General features: G+C 42.4%; 1 protein-coding gene across 2 annotated transcripts in view; it reads left to right on the top strand.

Annotated features, from left to right (window-relative positions):
• Pacrg (parkin coregulated) overlaps positions 1 to 19646 on the top strand; it is a 484043-nt gene that overhangs the window by 317134 nt on the left and 147263 nt on the right. The window contains exon 5 of one of the 2 annotated variants that reach the window (XM_076859380.1): positions 15390 to 15414. The exons of the other annotated variant lie outside the window; for it this stretch is intronic. Coding sequence (XP_076715495.1) covers positions 15390 to 15414 — 25 coding nt within the window. The remainder of the gene's footprint in view (positions 1 to 15389; positions 15415 to 19646) is intronic. 2 annotated transcript variants of the gene reach the window in all.

Genomic DNA, 19646 nt, shown 5'->3' with positions numbered 1-19646 from the left:
AACCTAAGAGCAGCTACCCTCCCCCACACCCTGGGCTCAGTGGGTGTCCTCAAGAAGGACCGGATGCTCGAAATGCAGTTCTCCATTCATACATTTAACCCCATCAAACCTCACGTTAGTTAAGAGATAAAAGTCATTAGGATTCACAAGGAAGCACTCTGTGAGCTATAAACCACTAGACACAGCTCATTCTTTTCTCTCTTCCCCTTCCTTGGACAAGACTCTATCGTGTTGCAATAGCCTTACATTCCAGAGCCACGGAGTGCTTGTATGTCATTGCTAATAATACAGTTCCTTTTATTTATAAATCATCATCTGTCACTCCCATGTGATGAATTTCTAGTTATACCAGGGCTTCTCTGATACACAGAATAATGGACTCTCTCACATTTGGCTCACCCCATGGTTGTGACCAGTTGAGTAGCTCTCACTGTCCAAAGATCTGGGATTTTGGAGGTCTTTCTGTGTTTTCTCTTAAGGGACCATGTAGGGTAATTTCACATTTCTCAGTCAAAAAATGGACACAACAGGAACTCATTCCCTAAGTTTGCCTTAAATTTATAGAGCATCCATTTTTATTCTTCTTGGTGTTCTTTTTGTAGGTAATTTATAAAAAACAGAGGGGTTTGTGAGGAAGAAAGAAAGACATTAAAAACTTTGAGAGTGGCTATTTCCACTGATGCAGCTTTTTGTGTTCCTGGATTCATACTGTAGGCATTTAACTTGGCCTCTACTTTGACCGAGAAGAATAGAAAAGTTTCTAGCAAAATCCATTCAAGAACATGCCAGTAGTCTTCAGAGAAAAGAACAGATAAACTCACACATTCTTCTTTAACTTTATCCTGTATCTCTGTCTTGTGACACCCTTGTACTCTCCACCTCCATTCCAGCTACTACATTTTAAAAATGGATTTATCCTTGTATTTTATTTTCTATTCTTCACCCCAGCTTTATTGAAGAATAATTGGTTAAAAAAATGGAACATTATTAATGTGTGAAATTTGGTGAATTTGAACATATGCATGCACTTATGTTGCCATTACCAAAATCAAGGTAAAAAACAGTCATCATCTCTAAAATCTTCTTTGTGTGTACATGGCAACAACATTTAACATAAGATCTAACCTCTTAACAAATATTGCACAGTAACTTGTTAATTTTGCAGCACAGCAGATCCCTGGAACTCCCTTGTGTTGATTAACCATAGTCTTACTCCATGGAACAACTCCCCCACACACCCCAATCCCCGGTAACCATCATTCTACCCTCACTTCTACACGTTACTGTTTTAGATTCTTTAGGAGTACACAGAGTATTTATCTATGACTGACTTTAATCTAGCATAATGTCTCCTAGATCCATCCATATTTTCACAAATGATAGGATTCCTCTCTTTTTAAGACAGAATAATATCTCATTGTATTCATATACCACATTTTCTAATCCACCATCAATAGACATTTGGGTTGGTTTCCATGTGTTGATTATAATAAATAATTGTGCAATAAACATGAGCGTGCAGATAACTCTTCAAGATCCTGATTTCAAATCTTTGAGATGTATACATAGAATGGAATTACTGGCTCATATGGTACTTCTATTTTCAGTTTTTTGAGGAATCTCCATAATGTTTTTCCATAGTGGTTGCACCAATTTTCATTCCCATCAGCAATGTATAAGAGTTCCAATTTTGCCAAAACCTCCTTTCACTTATTTTGTTATAGGAGGTGTAAGGTGGAAGTGATATATCGTTGTGGTTAGCTTTGCATTGCCAAGATGATCAGTGATGTTGAGCATCTTGTCATACATTGTTGACCACTTGTATGTCTGCTTTGGAGAAATTTCTATCAAAGTTTGTGTTTCAATTGGACTATCTGGGTTTTGTTATAAGTTAAAGGAATTTATACACACACATGAATCAAGTGTTTTGGAAGTTAATCCCGTATCAGATATGAACATTTTCTCCTATTTTTAGTATTTGCTCCAATTGCCTAGGCTGCCATTTCACTGTGTTGATTATTTCCCTTCCCTTGAAAGAACAGAAGAAGTCAAAGGGGGGAAGGATGGGCCAACTTGGACAGTTTGATTAGGCCATTTTTTTTTAAATCAGGAAAAATGTATATCATAAGAGATGAATTAACAAAGAACAGTCAGTTATGTAAGACCTTATCAGTGGGACTTAAGTTAAAGTTCCTGGATTCTAGATCCACCCATGTGGCCTTGGGCACGTGAGTGTGTGTTAGTTCTGTACACTAGATTTAATGCCATAAGGGAAACCCTGCTTTCTAGAAAAGATACCAAAACTGAAAAAAATATATATACACTGAATTTGATTTTCCCAAGGAAATTATATTAAAATAGAGCAAAATTTTTCTAATTGCAGAACTGATGTCTAACATTTTATGGAAATGACAACAGATACTGTCTATTAAGTCTTTGACAACTTAGTGCTTAATTTAATAGATCAAATTATTTTATCTTACTTAAGGATTGCTTGTTAGAATTAATAAAAAGCAAAATTATATATATTGTATGTTATTCTATATGTAATTATGCACGCACACATGCGTGCACACAGAAAGGGGGAGGGAGTGAGAGGGAGCGCGCTCCCTGCAAAAGAGGCACAGGGCCTTGGGGAGGAGGCTGTGTTTCTCTGAAGAAGTGCCCAGCATTACCAAGAATGGGACTCTGCCCCAGAAGCAGCAGGAGCAGGACCCTGAAGAAGGAGCCAGGAGCTGAGCCTTGGTGCTGGAGAAACACGGGCTTGTCAAATGCTGGAGGCCCCCAAAGGCAGCACGATTCTAGGACGTGCTGCCTCGTGTGGGCTTTTTAATTCCTAATGGAATGAACTTTGAACAACGGTTTTTCTGGCACTGAAAAATAAGCCTCTAATATAGATATCAAGCAAACTTCTTAAAAGTGTCTAGTTTTCATATCCTCCCAAATGTACATTTTCATGGAAAAATATTATGGAAATATTTAGAATTATAGAAGAGGAAGAGATAAAGAAGGGGGAAGTATTTGTTGTACCCTAAATAAAAAGCAGCTCAGGAATTGAGAAATAAGTCAATGGAACGTCCAAAATCAAATATAAGGATATGTGGTAATTTAAAAATTCAGTGAAGGTGATATTTTAATTCAATAAGAAATAACTGGATTATTTGATAAATGAGATTGAGTTGATTGGCTCTCTCCATTTGGAAGAAAATAATTCCCAGTACTCTCCATATACTTTTAAAGCAGTTCAAAGATCTAAATAAGAAATGTTAAAACTATGAAAGTACTTGAAGAAAATATGAAGTAATTTTTAGAGGTAATGTCAGGGTGAGGAAGGCATTTCTAACTACGATGCAAAACCTAGGTGATATCAAGAAAAAAATTTCCAAATCTGATCATATACAATAAAAAACTCACATTCAAGGAAAAATCCAATATAAGGTTAATGGCAAATTGGAGAAAATTATTGCAACACATAACAGTAAAGGGTTAATGCCCCAGGCTTACAGAGAGCTGCTAAAGAGCAATATGGCAAAGACAAATATTAACAGAAAGAACAATTCAAAGAAAAAGTAACAAATAGTCAAGAACAGAGGAGAAATGACCATCTGCATCAATAGTTCAAGTAACTGAGACATGGCCTCCAATTTTGATGAAATTCTGAGGAAACGTGTTCTTATACCTGTTGATTAGAAGACAAATAAGCACAATCTTTTTGAAAGAAAATTTAACATTTTCTGTTCAGTGTACATTATATCCAACACTAAAGTCTACTTTAAGAAACTATCCTAAAGAAATAACAGAGATATTGATAAAGGTTTCTAACATTCAAAGTTTCATCCACAGGAGAGTGGAATCCTGACCAGCATTTTTATAAAATGACTCATATATTCTGCCTTGGAGAAAAAAAAAGAATCAGCTTATCATAGCATAGAATAAGTGAGCGTGCATGCGCACACGCACACACACGCACACATCACATGGCCAGGTAAAGTGAGAGTGTGGTTCTATTTTTCTCTGACAAATGACAGATGACACAGGTATATACACTCAAAACCATTTGTTTAAGTCCTATTAAAAGCATGGGAAAGAGGCTGGATAAAAGGCGATTCTGGGAGGACAGGGACTGACAGGTGAGAGATTTTTTTCAAATAACATCACACCATGTTTACATGTTTAGAAAAATCACCTGGTACCCCATAAATATGTACACCTCACATTATAATTAAAGCAAATTAAATAAATACATAAATCCATGCCAAGAGATGCCTTCATTTACCAACACACAATGGCATCAGCTCCCTCAAGCAGCGGGCGCAGGGGGTAGTCTCGTGGGCCCCAGAGCGGTGGCCTCGACACAGGGCAGGTCCAGAAAGGGACCCCCAGTGCCCCCAGCCCTCCCGGCGACGGCTTCCACTTCAGTTCATTATACAGAGCTGATTCCCGAGGTGTACGGCATTGAGACTGAGAGCGTCTTCAGTATTTACGAGCCACTTACAAAGGGAGCCAGGCAGGTGCCGTTTAGAAAGGTCACCAGGATTCTCCCGTCATCCTGGCATCCTGGGTTTCAGGCTCACCTTCCGTCCACCTGTACTCAGTGAAATTAGAATACAACATCAAAGCCTCGACCAAAGGACCGGATGGGCCCTGCGAGCAAAAAGAACCACCTCCCAGAAGCACTCCTGTCAGTGAGGCTGTAGACTTTGTTAGCATAAAACCAGCCCAAGCACAGACTCAGAGGAAGGGAGGACAGGCGGCCCAAGTCAGCCGGCCGGAGGCCTCACACTGCTCCTGGATGCTCTGGGCCTGGAGCTGGCCAGCATTCGTACAGTCAGGCTGGGTGCTGTCGGGCCACTCCCCAGCCCACCCACTCCTGACCTCCACGTGGCTGAACCCCCTCCTCAGCATCTATGACATTACAGCGCTGCTGCTGCTGAGACGTGCTGGGACTCCAGCCACAAGGTGCTCCATTTTTCCCCCAGACTCTGAAAACGAATTCTGCCAGGGAGAGTGAAATGGTGACCGCCGTTCCCAACATTTAGCCAAGGCAATGCGATTGTCCGAGCTCTGATTGGCCTCTCTCTCCTGGGGGTGCAAAGAGAAAAATAGAAACTTTTCCCCAAGACATCGCATTTCAGAGAAATATTTTGCAGTTGTGATACTTTGTCACATTGCAAAGTTTAAAGAACAGGTTGCCTCAGCCCACTACTATTTGAGCTTTTTTTCTGCCACTTATAAAAAATAACCTGTCTTTAATTGGCATCTTTGTCAGTTAATATTTCTACAGAGAAAATACTAGTTATAACTCATTCTACTGAAGCTTTGAAGAAGAGGCTTGTCTGATTTGTCTATTGCTTGTCCCTAAGACCACCTGCACATACTGGGGATGTGTTGTTATAAGAGTCTTGAGATTACTCTTTAACTACAAATCCTCATTTGGATGAATTTGTGAAAGTTTTTGTTGAATTAGTCAGTCATGACATTTAAGTAGCAAAGCTTGATCGTACATTGAAAAGCATAAACATACTCCACATGCATACACCTAGATGCGTGAGAAGTCCTTGTCACCAGAGCCAACAGACATGACTTGTCATGACAGGCTTGGTATTCTGGTCATAACCGTGTCACTTGAACACCAGGTGCATGCAACTAGAAAGCACATTTGCACCTCAAAGCACACAGCAGACTCTGATTAAATCTGTTGAAGATTTTTAAACTAAGAGTCTATTGAAATATTATGAACTTTGTTTTGTCAGAAATGAAGTGTATACATCTTAATATGTCTGACTTGCTTTCGTAACCCATCTTATAACATGAAATCTAGGACATGTACTATGTAATTTTTTCTCTTTGTTCCTTGACTGTGGTTTATTATTTTTCAAAGAGCTTTGAAATTTTCCATTTCCAGGATGTGTCTGAATTTGAAGTGCTATTGTTTTAAAATGTCCAAATTGGTGAGATTATCTAAAGATGATGATCCTCTCTACTTAGGAAAGCCACTTAAAAAAGGGGTGAGATTGAAAATGTAGAGCAAAAGCTTAATCCTCAGGATATTAATCGTAGCTTCCTTTGGAGCAAGAAACAGTGCTGAGAAATTGCCCTCTGTTTTAAATGGAGGGTAGTTTAAACTTCCTCCTAAAGAATTACAGTTTAGCTCTAGTCAGGAGTAACTGAGCAAGAAAAAAATTAATTATTTGAAGGCACTAAGTAGATTAGGAAAAGAGATGCAGAGACCGACCATCGGCAGCCACTGCCTGGCTATTTTACTGGGTTGTTCTGACGGAATCCGTGGCTCTATGGGATATCCGTCACGTACAAAATAGACTTGGGAGGCCATTGTCCTGTCTCTTCCTGTGGGCTGAGATTGTTTTAAAAAATCACACCATGTCCATGCAAGGTACCCCACTTAACTCACTGCTGAAATGGAACACAAAACCTTCAGCACAGTGATTTTCACCCTGGGGCTTCCCAGCACTGACCTGACCCACTGAAGTCATGCACCATAGACGCACTGGAGTGCCTAGGACAAGACCTGGGACACCATCATGCCAGAACCGTGTGCCTGAACACAGAGATTGACTCACCCCAAATCATGACTAATGGGAAATTTCACACTGAACAGGCTTTGGGTACCTTTACCTCATGGAAAGCCATTTTTGTTCATACCATCAAGTAATCCCTCGAGTACGTTCTAAGGAATTTACATAAAAACCCTACGATAAAACTTGATAGATATCTTTCAGGCCGTCTCTTGTTTGGTAGAAACTGGGATGGTATATAGTATCTGTTAAATAGAAGAGATTTTAAATATTCTAAGAATTATTTAAAATGTGGAGGAAAGCATCTCCTTGGACGGGAGGGTGGCTGCGGCTCTCCCCGTGTTTCTGAAGTGCGTCCCTGTGCAGACCTCATCGAATCCCTACACTGGTGACAGACACAGTGCCCTGAACCCCCCGGTGCCTGACTCTCTGGGGGGGGTGCCTCTGGGGGGGACGCAGAGGAAGGTGCTGGAATCTGCACTTTAGCAACTTCTCCAAGTGCTTTTCACGAGCACTCAACTCGGAGAATCACTACCTTGAGATTATATTAACCATTAATTTTGGAGCCATATTTAGTCCCATCCTAGGAAACTGTCATCTTCGTGAGTCTAGTTTTGTTGGGACTTCAGCCCCAGTGGTGGCATGCAAATGCCCTGGGGCTACAGGATGAGCAGCTTAGAGGTGAGGGAGTGCCTGGCCCCTGCCCTCCAGGCCATAGCACAGCAGTGTCGCGTCATCAGGTCTTCACTTGTCCACTCTAAATCGTGCCTGAATTTCACCAGGTGACTGTTGTGTGCTCATATGATGGAAAATTACAAGTGTTCCATGCCCAGGGGCCATGGAGGCCTTGGAGAAGAGCTGATGCTGTCCTGGTCAGCAAGCCCACCCTCCCACTGCCCAGGAGACAGGTGGGGGTGAGTAGGAGCACAGACTCTATCTCTTTCTGACTGTGCGGCCTCTGCCAAGGTTATCCACCCTACTGTGCCTCGGTTTCCTCACCTAGGAAGTGGGTGGCAGTAGGTTTGCTTATGAGGATTCAGTGGGTGGCTTATACCTACAGGATGCTTAAGCAGTGCTTGACAAATTACAAATGCTGCTTCAAAAAAAAAAAAAAAAAAAAAAAGACTAGGAGATATGGATCTTTCCAGAAAAGAAAGGTACAAAGAGAAAGATGAAACAGGCATTGTCTTCAGAAAGTGCACACCGGCGTGTTGTGGGGACACCACGGGACCAAAGGAGCAAGAGGGGAAATGCAGAAGACAAACAGGCGGTGTCCTAGATGGGAGGAGGAGTGGTGAGCGCACGCCGTTGGTGACCACTGTGTTGTTTGGTTTGCTGTCCGAATCACAGACGTTGCATTGGGATGAAGGCTGGGTGTGTTCGTAGCTTTTATTTGCAGCATGTAAGTGCCCAGTGTCCCAGGTCAGCAGAGCAGCCCTCCCGCCCCTGTCTTCTGGCCCCAGCATCTGGCTGTCCCACCTTCTCTTCCCTCCTTCTTTGAGACAGAATCAGTAGTTATTTTGTGCCCATTCTTCCTTTCCTGTGTCAGTATTCTATCTTTTTTTATTTTCCTCACTTTTCTTCTGGTTTTCTAGTTCGATGCCTATCATCTTTATTTAGCCTCAGTCACCTTAAGTTACTCCTAACCAGTCTTCAAAACATCTTACAAACCTCACCATCTCCACTACTTTTCCATTCAAAACCTTTAATGACCACACACACACACACACACACACACACACACACACAACTAGACTTTACTGCCACGTCTTTGCTCACACGGGGCCTGTGCCTGGAATTCAGTCTGATCTGGACTGAGCAGTTGGAGAAACTTCCCTGAGCAGAGGCTTTGCAGTGGGTGCTCTGAGTTGCACCTGTCTGCCCAAAGTCTGTGTCCTTCCCAGAACCTCAGAATGTGACCTTATTTGGAAATAGGGTTATACATATATAATTAGTTAAGATGAGGTCATACTGGAATAGAGTGCACCGTGATCCACTAGGACAGGTGTCCCCTATAGGGTGAGACAAACAGGTCCGGAGGGAAGGTGATGAGCAGACCAACACACGGATGAGAAGAGGCTACGTGAGGAGGAGGCTGAGAAGGAAGCCAGATGTCCACAAGACCAGGGACAGCACAGGCTGCTGGTGACTCTCCAGAGAGAGACATAAAACAGAGGTTCTTCCCTTAGAGGCTTCAGCCAGCTTGGCACAGCTGACCCCTGATTCTGGACTGTGAGGAATGATTTCTGTTGTCCCAGCCTCCCCTCCCCCACAGCCCCAGTCTGTGGTGGCTCCAGGGCAGCCCAGGAAATGCGTGCACTGGCTGCCGGATGTCAAGGTCCTCAGCTATGCAGAGCTGTGTCCCTTCCTCCTCACGACATGGCATGGGCATCCGATGGGATAAGACACTTGAGCCCAGCACTGTGTGTGCAGAAGTCTATAAAAGTGCAACGTAGGATTCTTGTTTTCCGAAAGCCCACTTGTTCCCTTGCACAAACCCTAGCACGAACCTTGCCCAGAGTGTGTTCCTTAAGCACTTGTTCAATATTTTGTTCTAACATTCATTTAATGCATTGCATTAAGATAAAACCTGTTCTATCTTTAAAGATCCAAAACATAGATACAAAAAACAAGACTCAAACCCAGATTACTGTCCAGCCATTTTTGTCTCCTGCACATAGTGTTATTTTGGAAGGACATGACTTAATTTGTCTAGCTGAATATAAATAATTTATTACATTACAATTTTAGTCTACTGTGTATTAATTTTTAATATACTAATGAAGTTAAATCTCTGAATTTGAAAATAAGATTTATTTTACTCAAGGTGAAAAAATGCTTAATTTATTTTTACAAGTATGGCTGGTTTTACTTATTCTACTTACTAGAAATCTAATAAATGTATATTTCATTAAAAATGGCTATTTTAATAACGTTTCTTTGGAATACATTCATCAATAAATTTAATCAATTGCTTATTCCAGCAATAGGACAGGCTTTCCGGTCCTAGAGCAGTAAAATGATCTCTTGCAGGGGAAAAAGGAGTCTCTGGGACCAGGAATCATTCCTTATAAAGTGAATGAGAACACATTTCCCTTTTGATACCCAACTTCTATTTAACATAAAACGACCAGAATGTTATTCTTGCCGTGTTACTTTCCTCTCAGAATTTTTAAGCAGTTTGCCTGTGCCCTGAGCAAACACAGTCTTGCCTTAACCCAGCCAAGCTGACAGCTTAGAGCTGTCCTGCTTAGAGAGTGGAAATGGAGACCAGGACAGGGACCAGCCAGGGACCAGCATGTACAGAGAGAGAGCAAACTTCCACCCAGCCCACTCTCGCACCTCCCTGGCTGGAAGAGCATTCAACCACAGCACCACTTCTGTGGTCATAATGGCATTTATTAAGTCCAGGGAAAAAACACCTAAATTGCTCTTAATTGTTTATATCAATTTAGGTTCTTGGAAAAGAAGACAAAAACTTTTCCAAGTGGGCTTCAAATAACATCATCTGGGTATGCGCTAGGAAAGTGTAATTTTAAAATGTCATTCCCTAGGATTAGTGAAGTAGATAGGTCCCAGAATTAGGGAGAATGGCTCAGAACTTTAGTCCTGTGGTGGAGGTTGTACAGGAGGTTTTAGTGGGCCAGATCTGAAAGGGACACTTGTGACTTGCACTGTGTCCATTGGCCAGAACTCAGTCACGTGACCATAGCCCTCTGCTCAGGAGTCCTGGGGATGTGGCCCATCAAACACCCAAGAACCAAAGGAAGCAAACCTTAACCAGTAGCTACTGAGTCCCTGCCACAAGCACACATTCACCTTGTGTTCTTCATGGAAGGTAAGAATTAATTGACATGTTCTTCTTAGAACACAATAGATCATGCATAGGAGATGTTATTAAAACACCCCAGAGCAAGCCCGTTTTACCCAGTTTCACTTTCCTGCTCTTTTCCACTGCTGGGTGACGTGTTCCTTCTGAAGCCTGTCCACTGAGCCCACGCACTGCAGATGCTGTGTATCCTGCCTGTAGAGCAAGGCTGGCCACACAATTTGTAGTAGTGTGAAATGGAAATTTGGGACATCTTATTCCAAAAGCAGAAAAAAGGGGCTGCTAATTAAAATGTAAGTGTGTCTCAACCATAGTGTTAACTTGCTACTTAATTTCAATTTGAGTAGAGAAAAATTAAAATTTTAAACTATTAGCATTAATTTTACTCTTCATCCTTATATTGTACTATTCCAATTTAAATGCAAACATAGGACTTTCTAACTCATGTGAAATCACCAAAATTACAAATTGGTGTTTTGTGCCTGTGGTATACATATGCACTGTATTCTTATAAGAATGCTAAATAAACTGAATTCAGCTGCTTTCATTTCACTTCCTAGTATGTGCACATTCTACCAATTTCATCTTCAGACTACTGAGGAGTAAGGAAGGACTGAAGGAAGAGAAACCCTGGGCTTCCCTCTTTCCTTCTGCCCTGTGATGTCATCTGAGTTGCTGGTGAATTCTGGGAAGGCACAGGAGTAAGAGAGGACAGGACAGGGTTCATTGCTCCCTTGTATTTCTTGGAATACCATTGCCTTCTCTCTGCACTCAAAGCAAGTTCTGTTTCACACAGAGCTTACAACCTCTCAAGTTTGTAAGTGCTCCTGCTACCTCAGCGGGATATACAACACATTGACCTTGACCCCTGCACTTCCATGTCCACCAGAATCCCGTTCCCACAGGGCTTTGTGAGCACTCCCTGAGAATTGCCAGCAAAGAGAAGCAAAGGGTACTTTCCCACCTGCCTCCTGTGCACATGCACATGCTCCATTGACCAACATTTCAATTTCAGAACACGAATTCAAAGATCAAATGATGAAGTTGCAAGATGACACAACTTCACACTACCACAAAGTGTGTAGCCAGCCTTGTTTTATAGACAGGGTAAACAGCATCTTCCAGTGTATAGAAGATGATGGCAGCAGAGCATTAAACCTGGCCTGGGGAGCCTCCGAGTGTGGGCCCCAAGCAGCTCCACAGGTTGTACACCTGAGAAACCAGCCCTGCTTTGGAGATTCTCCTCCACTGCTTTGGGGAAAGGGAAGTTGATAGCTTAAAGCAGTCAAATGACACAATTGATAAATCCCTCCCCAATACTGGAGAGCATATAAGGTTAGATTAAGGACAATAAAGACCACACTAATGTATAAAACATCAAGAGTTCAAGGATGCACCATCAGTTCAGTAATAGTTTTAAGGGGGAAAATATTCTATTAACATACATCTTGATTATAAGATACATCCTAATTTCAGAAACTCTAAAATAAGGGAGAAAAGCTTCAGTTCCTGGAATTGCAGTATGACATTCTTTTTTCCTGTTATGAAACCAAGCAATTACAATAGATCAATATGTATTTTTCAATATGTCAAACACCCACACAAATACAGACTGATACATGAATAGCTGTGAGCCTTCCACCCAAATGTTACCAAATCTTAACTGTTTTCTGTATTTGCTTCACAAGATTTTTTTTTTTTTTTTTTTGTATCAGGGATTGAACCCAGGGGTGCCTCAGCCCTTTTTTGAATTTTATTTAGAGACAGGGTCTCACTGAGTTGTTTAGTGCCTCGATGTTGCTGAGGCTGGCTTTGAACTCATGATGCTCCTGCCACAGTCTCCCAAGCCATTGGGATTATAGGTATGCACCACCACAACCTGAACTTCACAAAATTCTTAAGGGAAAAATTTTAGGACACCCCTATAGAACCTGTAGAACTCCCTCAAATCATATTACTCTGGTCCCCTCCTCAGAGATCAGGAATTTTCTGAAATCATTGCTTACCATTAACCTTCATGCCTTTTAAAAAAATTTATAGTTGTAGATGCCTTTATTTGTTTAGTTTTTTATGCTGTGCTAAGGATCGAACCCAGCGCTTCACACATGGTAGGCAAGCACTCTGCAGCTAAGCTACAGCCCCAGCCCTAACCTTCATGCCTTTTTAAAAATATTTATAAACATAAATAGTGCACTTCTCAAGGTTGCATATTTTACAGATTACAGTAAGGTACAACTGCATGTGTCACTATTCTTTTGAGACCTGCATTGCCACGTGTAATCTAGTCAATTCATCTTAATTACTCAATACTGCATATTGCATAGATGTTCCCCAATTACCCATTTCATTGATTGTCATTTAAAATGCTTTTAGTTTTTCTTTATTATAAATGATGACTCAGGTAAGCTTCCTCTATATTTCTTGGTTTGCATGAGTTAGAGATTTTTAAGGTGTGTGCCTAGAAATAGAAATGCTAGGCTGAGCGCTGTGTGCCTCCCATGTGATACTTTCCTACATTCTACCACCTGGCTCTCCAATTCGCATGCCCATGGGTAGTCGGTGAGTCACTTGCCCCTCCACTTGCTGGCTGGTACTTGTAAATGTCAAAGACTGAAAAATTTTTTTCTAAACAAATGGGTAAAAGTTAGTATCTTTCCATTTACCTTTCCCTAATGACTAGTGAAGTTGGGTATCTTTTCTTATATTAGTTGTTCATGTTTCTCTTCTAAGAATTGCCTATTTCAACATTGTCTCATTTTCTCATTGGGTTACTTATCCATTTCTTATCAATTTGTTATATCTTATTCATTATTAACAGTGCTCCTTGGTTACAGGTATTTCCTGACTTCAGTTTAATTTCAGCCTTATTGGGGGGGGGGGTCTTTTGCAAAAACAGATCATAATTCTAACAAAATCCAATTCACCCATCCTCCCTTTGTGGCTTCAGGTCTGGCCCCTGGTTGGGACAGCCCTCCTGTCCCTGATGTGGTACTATGGTTGTCCCAGTATCTGTAAGGAATGCTCCGCCGTCCCCATTCCAGGCTGATCGGCTGACCTTTCTGCTGTGAGGTCTCCCTTCCTGTGTCCTCATTGCCCGCTCTTTGTGTTCCAGCCACTGCTGTGTATCATTCCTCCACCCTCTTCAAATCTGGCCTATCCCAGTCCCTTTGTGCTTCTTTTTGAATTTGGATTTGAGGATCCATGAAAAACCTACTGGGGTTATTTTTTGGAGTTGCCTTGAATTTGGGGGAAATTGACATGCTTAAGAGAAAGAATTTTGCCATTCATAAACAAATTGCACATCTCTGTTAATTTAAATTTTTGTACTTCATTCATGCTTTTAGATTTTTTTCCATAAAGATATCACAACTTTTGTTAGTTTCAGAGTTCATTTTTCAAAAATACTTTGCTGTTTACTATAATCCTTAGATTTCCTCTATAGCATAATCTCTTAAATTAATTCAGTTATAACTGAAGTTGTTGTACTGAACCTTGATTTTTTGCCAACGTAGGGATTACTGAATAAAATGATTCAAAATACACTTCATGCCAGTCTATACTCTTGGTTTTGAATAATTTATTCAACTAAATACTTTTGAAAGAGAATCATATGCAGTGAATTAAAATATCTTGAATAGATGGGAAATATGCCTATTTTGTTTTCATTTAAAATGCATAGTAAATGTGCTAACAACACAGACTCTGGGTTGTAACTATTAAATTCCTCACATGTAAAGACTTTGGATGCATCGCTGTTTGGAAAAATGAATAGTTTAAACAGTACTTCAGTTAACAGCCATGTTTCCAAATGCATATCTTACTTGAACTTTTCCAACATATAAAAATAAGTAAAGAGATTTCATGAGAGCTTTGAAACTAGCAATATTTCCGAAACAGGCACTTGGTCCGGAGGAGCCCCATCCATGGAGCCCATGTTTCAATCAGACTGTGCATGAGCTCTGTTCATGCCTCACGTCTCAGCCTCCCTGTTCTTTGCAATGCCATGTGGACAATTCATCATCATCTACAACCCGGAATGGGTGCACTGGCCATGATGTACTTTCCCTTTTTGATACACCCCAAACTTTTATAATTCCCTGTTTTTCTTTATTTTATAATTCCCTGTTTTTCTTTATTTTCTTTCTTGCTTGCCAATCCTCTGCATCATTTTATTCCTCCAGAATTGTAAGCACAATGTAGATTCAGTCTTATTTCAAAGTAGCACTGAATTAACCCACCAAAATTCTCAGAAAAATCCTATCCATTCACTGGGGGAAGCCCCCAAATTCCATATTCAACAAATATAGACCTGATGCTCCTAAGCTAGAGAGAACTAAATTCTCAGACCCTTTTGCTCCATCCTCTGCCTCCTCACTCCCAAGACAGCTTCAGGTCCTCCTGCAGAGGTGAGATCTAAGGTGTGCTCCAAGGAGGTGTTTTGCCTCCCCCAACCATGAAATAAATAGTAACAATACAGCCAACAAAGTACTCACAAAGTGCTAGGGCTGTGCCCAGGAGACTCCTCAATGCTCACAACCCTAATAGTCAGGAACAAATTATGCAGGTGGAGGACTACTCAAAGTCCCCCAGCCAGCAGATGACAGAGTCCCGGGCCCAAATCAGGACCCAAGCAGGTTCTTTGCAAAGATTTTCATGTTAACTCATATTACAGTACTGGGAGGGATTTTAAAGGAAAGGAAACTGGCTCCATTAAACAGCTTTCCCAGCCTTGGAACCCAGAGGCGCTTACCTCAAAGGCTGTTGATAGAGTCCCAGCACCACAGGGACTGAGGAGGGACACCAGACGGAGAGCTTGGAGGGAAGTCATGGATGGCATCAGTGCCAGCGGCCCAGGTCCTGCTGACCTAAAACCAATCACGTGTCATCACAGAGTTGATAGCGGGTTGTGTGAGCACACCTTGCCAGCTGTACCTGGTACTTACCTGAATTAGGAATCAATTTAATTATCTTGTTAAACACCTCATTGGGTCTGGAAGTTTGCATGACTTTCGGACCAGAACAAGGGTCACGCCTGGTCCCCAGGAGTGAGTGGAAACGCTCTGCTCACAGCCACAGACACACTTCTAGCTGCTCTGCTGCTGAATGGGCAATTTCAGTCATCACTCCAACAATGTGTCTTCTAGGAAGGCAGTTAAGGCTGGAGCATTTCTTCCCTGTCCTCACCTGTTAACTGCACCACTAAATAAAAAATTAGCTGAATTACTAATCATGATTCATGTGCACTCAGATTCCACGAGTCGTGCTTTGTGATTGTCACAGTCTCCAGAACTGTCCCACAGCTCTAGCTGTGCCTAGCTTGGTTCACTCCCGTCCCTCATTTCTGGAATAGTCGTCCGCAGTCAGTGGGTTTTTCTGGAGTATTGGTTGAAACACAAGCCTGGAGTCAGGTTGCCTCAGAGTCACGCTGTCTCCCATGTTGGTTTCCTGTGACCCCTGGAACTTGATCCCTGACTTGGTGGCTTAAAACAACAGACTGAGTCTTGCAGGGTTTTGGAAGCCAGAAGCCCAGAGTCAGTCTTGCCTGACTGAGATCAGGCTGTGGGAAGGTCAGGCTCCTTTCTGGTGCTCTCAGAGAGTCCCCCTTGCCTTTTCCAGCCCCTGGCCCTGCCCCCCTTCCTTTGACTGTGGTCACATGGCTCCGGTCTGTCTCAGTGTTCCCATGGCCCCTCCTCTCTGTGTATGCCAGATCTCCCCCTGCAATGGCCCTTTTCCTAAAGAGGTAACATGTTCAGGTTCTGGGAATTAGCACCTGATGTCTTTCTGATCATTCATAAGCCTACATGATTTCAGGAGAATTATTTAATCTCTCTAAATTCAATCGTTTCATCTATTAAATGGGTATAATATAGTATCTATTTCATAGGATTGTTTGAAGCTTAAATGGGGTAATTTACATTAAGACCCTAGCACAATATTGGCAAAAAAAAATTAATAAATGATAGTTATTTGTTCTGTTTCCATATGCAAAAAAATTCAGGATCTTTCCATTGCCTTCAGTCCAGATCCCTCAGTCTGGAAATCAGTTATGTTCATCATCAGCCTCCAGCGGTTTCCTCAAACTTGACTTCCATTACTTTCTTTACGGACCTTCTTTTCTAACTAGGGTCTTCTCCCCTTTGTGCCTTTCTTGTTTGTTGCTCCTGTCTGCAACACTGGGCCCTGTCTCCTCTCCAGTCCACACTGGCCCTCCTGCCCAGACCAGTTCAGTTCTTATCCTTCTTGAAGCTTGCCTCAACCAGCCCCACCCCAGTTAGTGGCTCCCTTTGAGGATGACCGTGCTGGATTTGGGGCACTCTGTCAACTTTTACCATGAGAGCTGTGGACCCTCACACCTTCCTGGGGACCAGGCATAAGGAGAGAGAATCAAGGGAAATCAGACCCAGGTAAAAGACTAGACAGAAACACTAGGCAGTGAGAGGGCTTGCAGCCACAGGCCTCCTGAGGCCCCATTGGGAGAGCCCCGGGGTGGCAGACAGCTGACTTCTGAGGGATGAGGGGTAAGAGCCTCCCTGGAGGTTGGGTGTCAGGACCGGGCCTGATGCTCAGCCTTCAGGGCTAGAGTGGAGGCTCCAACTAGAAACAAATACATAGAAACAAGACTCATTGCCAACCGCTTAAGCAACTCCAGGTGCTGGACTGAGGGCTCTGGTGTTGAGTAAAAGCAGCCACCAAACAGCTGGACAGCAAGAGAGGGCACAGACTAGGAAAGATTAGGAGAGACTGGGGAGAAAATCTTCCCACATAAAATAAGCCTTCAAGTAAAAATGCCATAACCCATGAAGAAAGTAACTGCTTAAATAGACGGCCAATAGCGCCTGTTAGAATGTGGAGCGTGTATTCCTGTTGGATTAAGCTAGACCTACTTAACAGTGCGAGGGGCTCAGATAAGCATATTCTGGATGTGCAAAGAATAGACAAACTGATAAAGATAAAAAAGAAATTATTCTTTAAGAAAGGATGGAAATGTTGAAACAAGAACACAAGAGGCACAAATTATAAATATTTTTTTTTAAAAAATGAGTCTGTACAGAGGATGAACTTTAAACTAGACCATAAAGGAAAGATGGGTAAGATTTCCCAAGACAGGGAAGAGTGTCCCCAGCTGAGGAAGAGTAAATATGCAGCCCTCTCCAGTCTCATTGTGACACAGCTGGAGAACATAAAGACAGCAGGAAAATATTCAGGTTGACAGAGAGAAAGGAGGATGACAGGTACTATGTCATAAACAGATTAATGCTAGTGGATTTGAAATTTAGTTGAAAGAAATAATTTACTAGAAAACTATGTTATCAGAATTATTTAAGGAAAAAAACCCTGAATAAACTATAAACAAAAAATGAATAAGTAGTCAAAAAGTTGCCCCTTAAAAAGAAATAATGATATGCCCAGGTCATTTTATGTCAATCTCCTAATTCTTTAAAGATGATGCCCTTCCCTCATATAAACTGCTTTAAAAAATGAAAAAGAGAGAATCAAAGAAAATAAGATAACTATTAATGGCTAACCTGGAAGAATAATATGAGACAGAAAATCACAGAGCAGGCTTATGTGTGCCCATAAAAGCAAAACTCCTAGATGACATATTGTCATGTAAAAAAAAATATACAGTACATCATGACCAAATAGGGCTGTCCTTGGGATAGATGATCATACTCACAGCCCTGATGCAGGTTTTGAGAAGGGTTACTGCTCCTTGTAGTATCCTGACCATAAACACATAACCCCAGCGCTGTCGAGATCACAAAAAATAAACAATCCATCTAGAACAGAGGAAACTGTGGAAGTATAGTGACAAATGCAGTGTCCTGGTGAGATCCCAGAGCAGCAAGCGGACATTAGTGGGAAACTAACTGGTGAAATCTAAAGTCAGTCTAGAGGCAAAGTTAATAGAAAGGTGTCCTTGGGTCGCTTAGGTTTGACAAGTGCAAGATGACTGTGTAGGAAGTCTGCACTAGGGGGAGCTCAGGAGGGATGGAGAGAACCCACGGGGCTACTCTGCAGCGGTCCAGTTGGCCTGCAGGTGCCTCTAGGTGTGGGGAAGCAGGCAGGGCACCTAAGGAAGAAAACCTGTGCTGCATCCTGAGCCAGACCGAAATGAGCCCAAAGACAGAGGGCAGTGTGGGCTAACACACCGAGGCTGAGGAGAGCTCTTCAGCCCTGGCTGGACTTCCAGAGGCTGCAGAGTGGAGGGGCCAGGGGAGTCTGGAGAGGCAGCCTTGGGCTCACAGAGGCAGAAGATCCAGGGGTCTTCCTGGAGCTTCGGGCAGATGGAGGGGTCTTCAGCAGTGGGAGTGATGGGGCTTCTCCGCTGGTCAAGTAGACAGTTCAGGCTGAGGTGGGAAAGGAGTTGGAGGCACAGGAAGGTTAGGAAGCCACCTCTACAGCAGGGAAGGGTCCTGTCCAGGGTGGGCCGGTGCAGGCAACAGGAGGGGATCCAATTTGAGACACAGAAGGAGAGAAATGAACAGGCTGAGTAACGTCAGCAGGTGGGAAGTGAGAGAGAAGAATCCATTGCCAGTGGCGGGGCTGGGTCCTTCCATGGGTGGGGGACCCGGGTAAAGAGATCCTGAGAGGATCTCTGAGAGGTGGGGAGGAAAGGCCACCAGCAAGTGTGGGACTTGTGGAGTTTGACCTGACGAGTGTTCCTGATCTAGTATTGTTGGTGATTGAATCTTTTTAGAGAAGTGCTTTTAAAGTCTGATGACCCATCAGTTTAAAAACTACACGTGATGGGGCTGAGGACCAAGGTCAGCAGTAGAGCACTCACCTAGCAGGCTCGAGGCCCAGGTTGAATCCCCGATGCAGGAAAAAAACTGCACCAAAAACCCAAACATGTACATATGTATGTATTATATTATATATTATTGTAATAACACATAACATCAATGTATAATTTTGCCAACATTTTTATTAAAGAACTAAAAAAAAAAAAAAAAGAAAACAATTTTAGAGGATGACATTGTAAGTAAATATCAGTCTTCTTCTCTGAGCACCCTGTTGGTTTTGTGAGTTCAGGACAATAACAGCAAGAACAGATCTGGGTCTGCAAAGCGTCTCTCAGATAAGACAGGAGCAGGTGCAGACACTGGGATTCCCCTCCCAACCTCTTTCCCATGTTCCTTCTGCACCTGTTGAAGTTGAAGGAACAGATGCTCACATTTCACATTGCTACTCTTGATGCCACATCCCAATGACTTCTGGCTTGGGGGCCACTGGTCCTACCCAACCCACCCTGAGAACAACTCTGGAAAGGACCGTGA

This window comes from Callospermophilus lateralis, chromosome 6 (assembly GCF_048772815.1).
Source record: "Callospermophilus lateralis isolate mCalLat2 chromosome 6, mCalLat2.hap1, whole genome shotgun sequence".
Taxonomy (NCBI): Eukaryota; Metazoa; Chordata; class Mammalia; order Rodentia; family Sciuridae; genus Callospermophilus; species Callospermophilus lateralis.
This window is presented reverse-complemented; position numbering and strand designations above follow the sequence as displayed.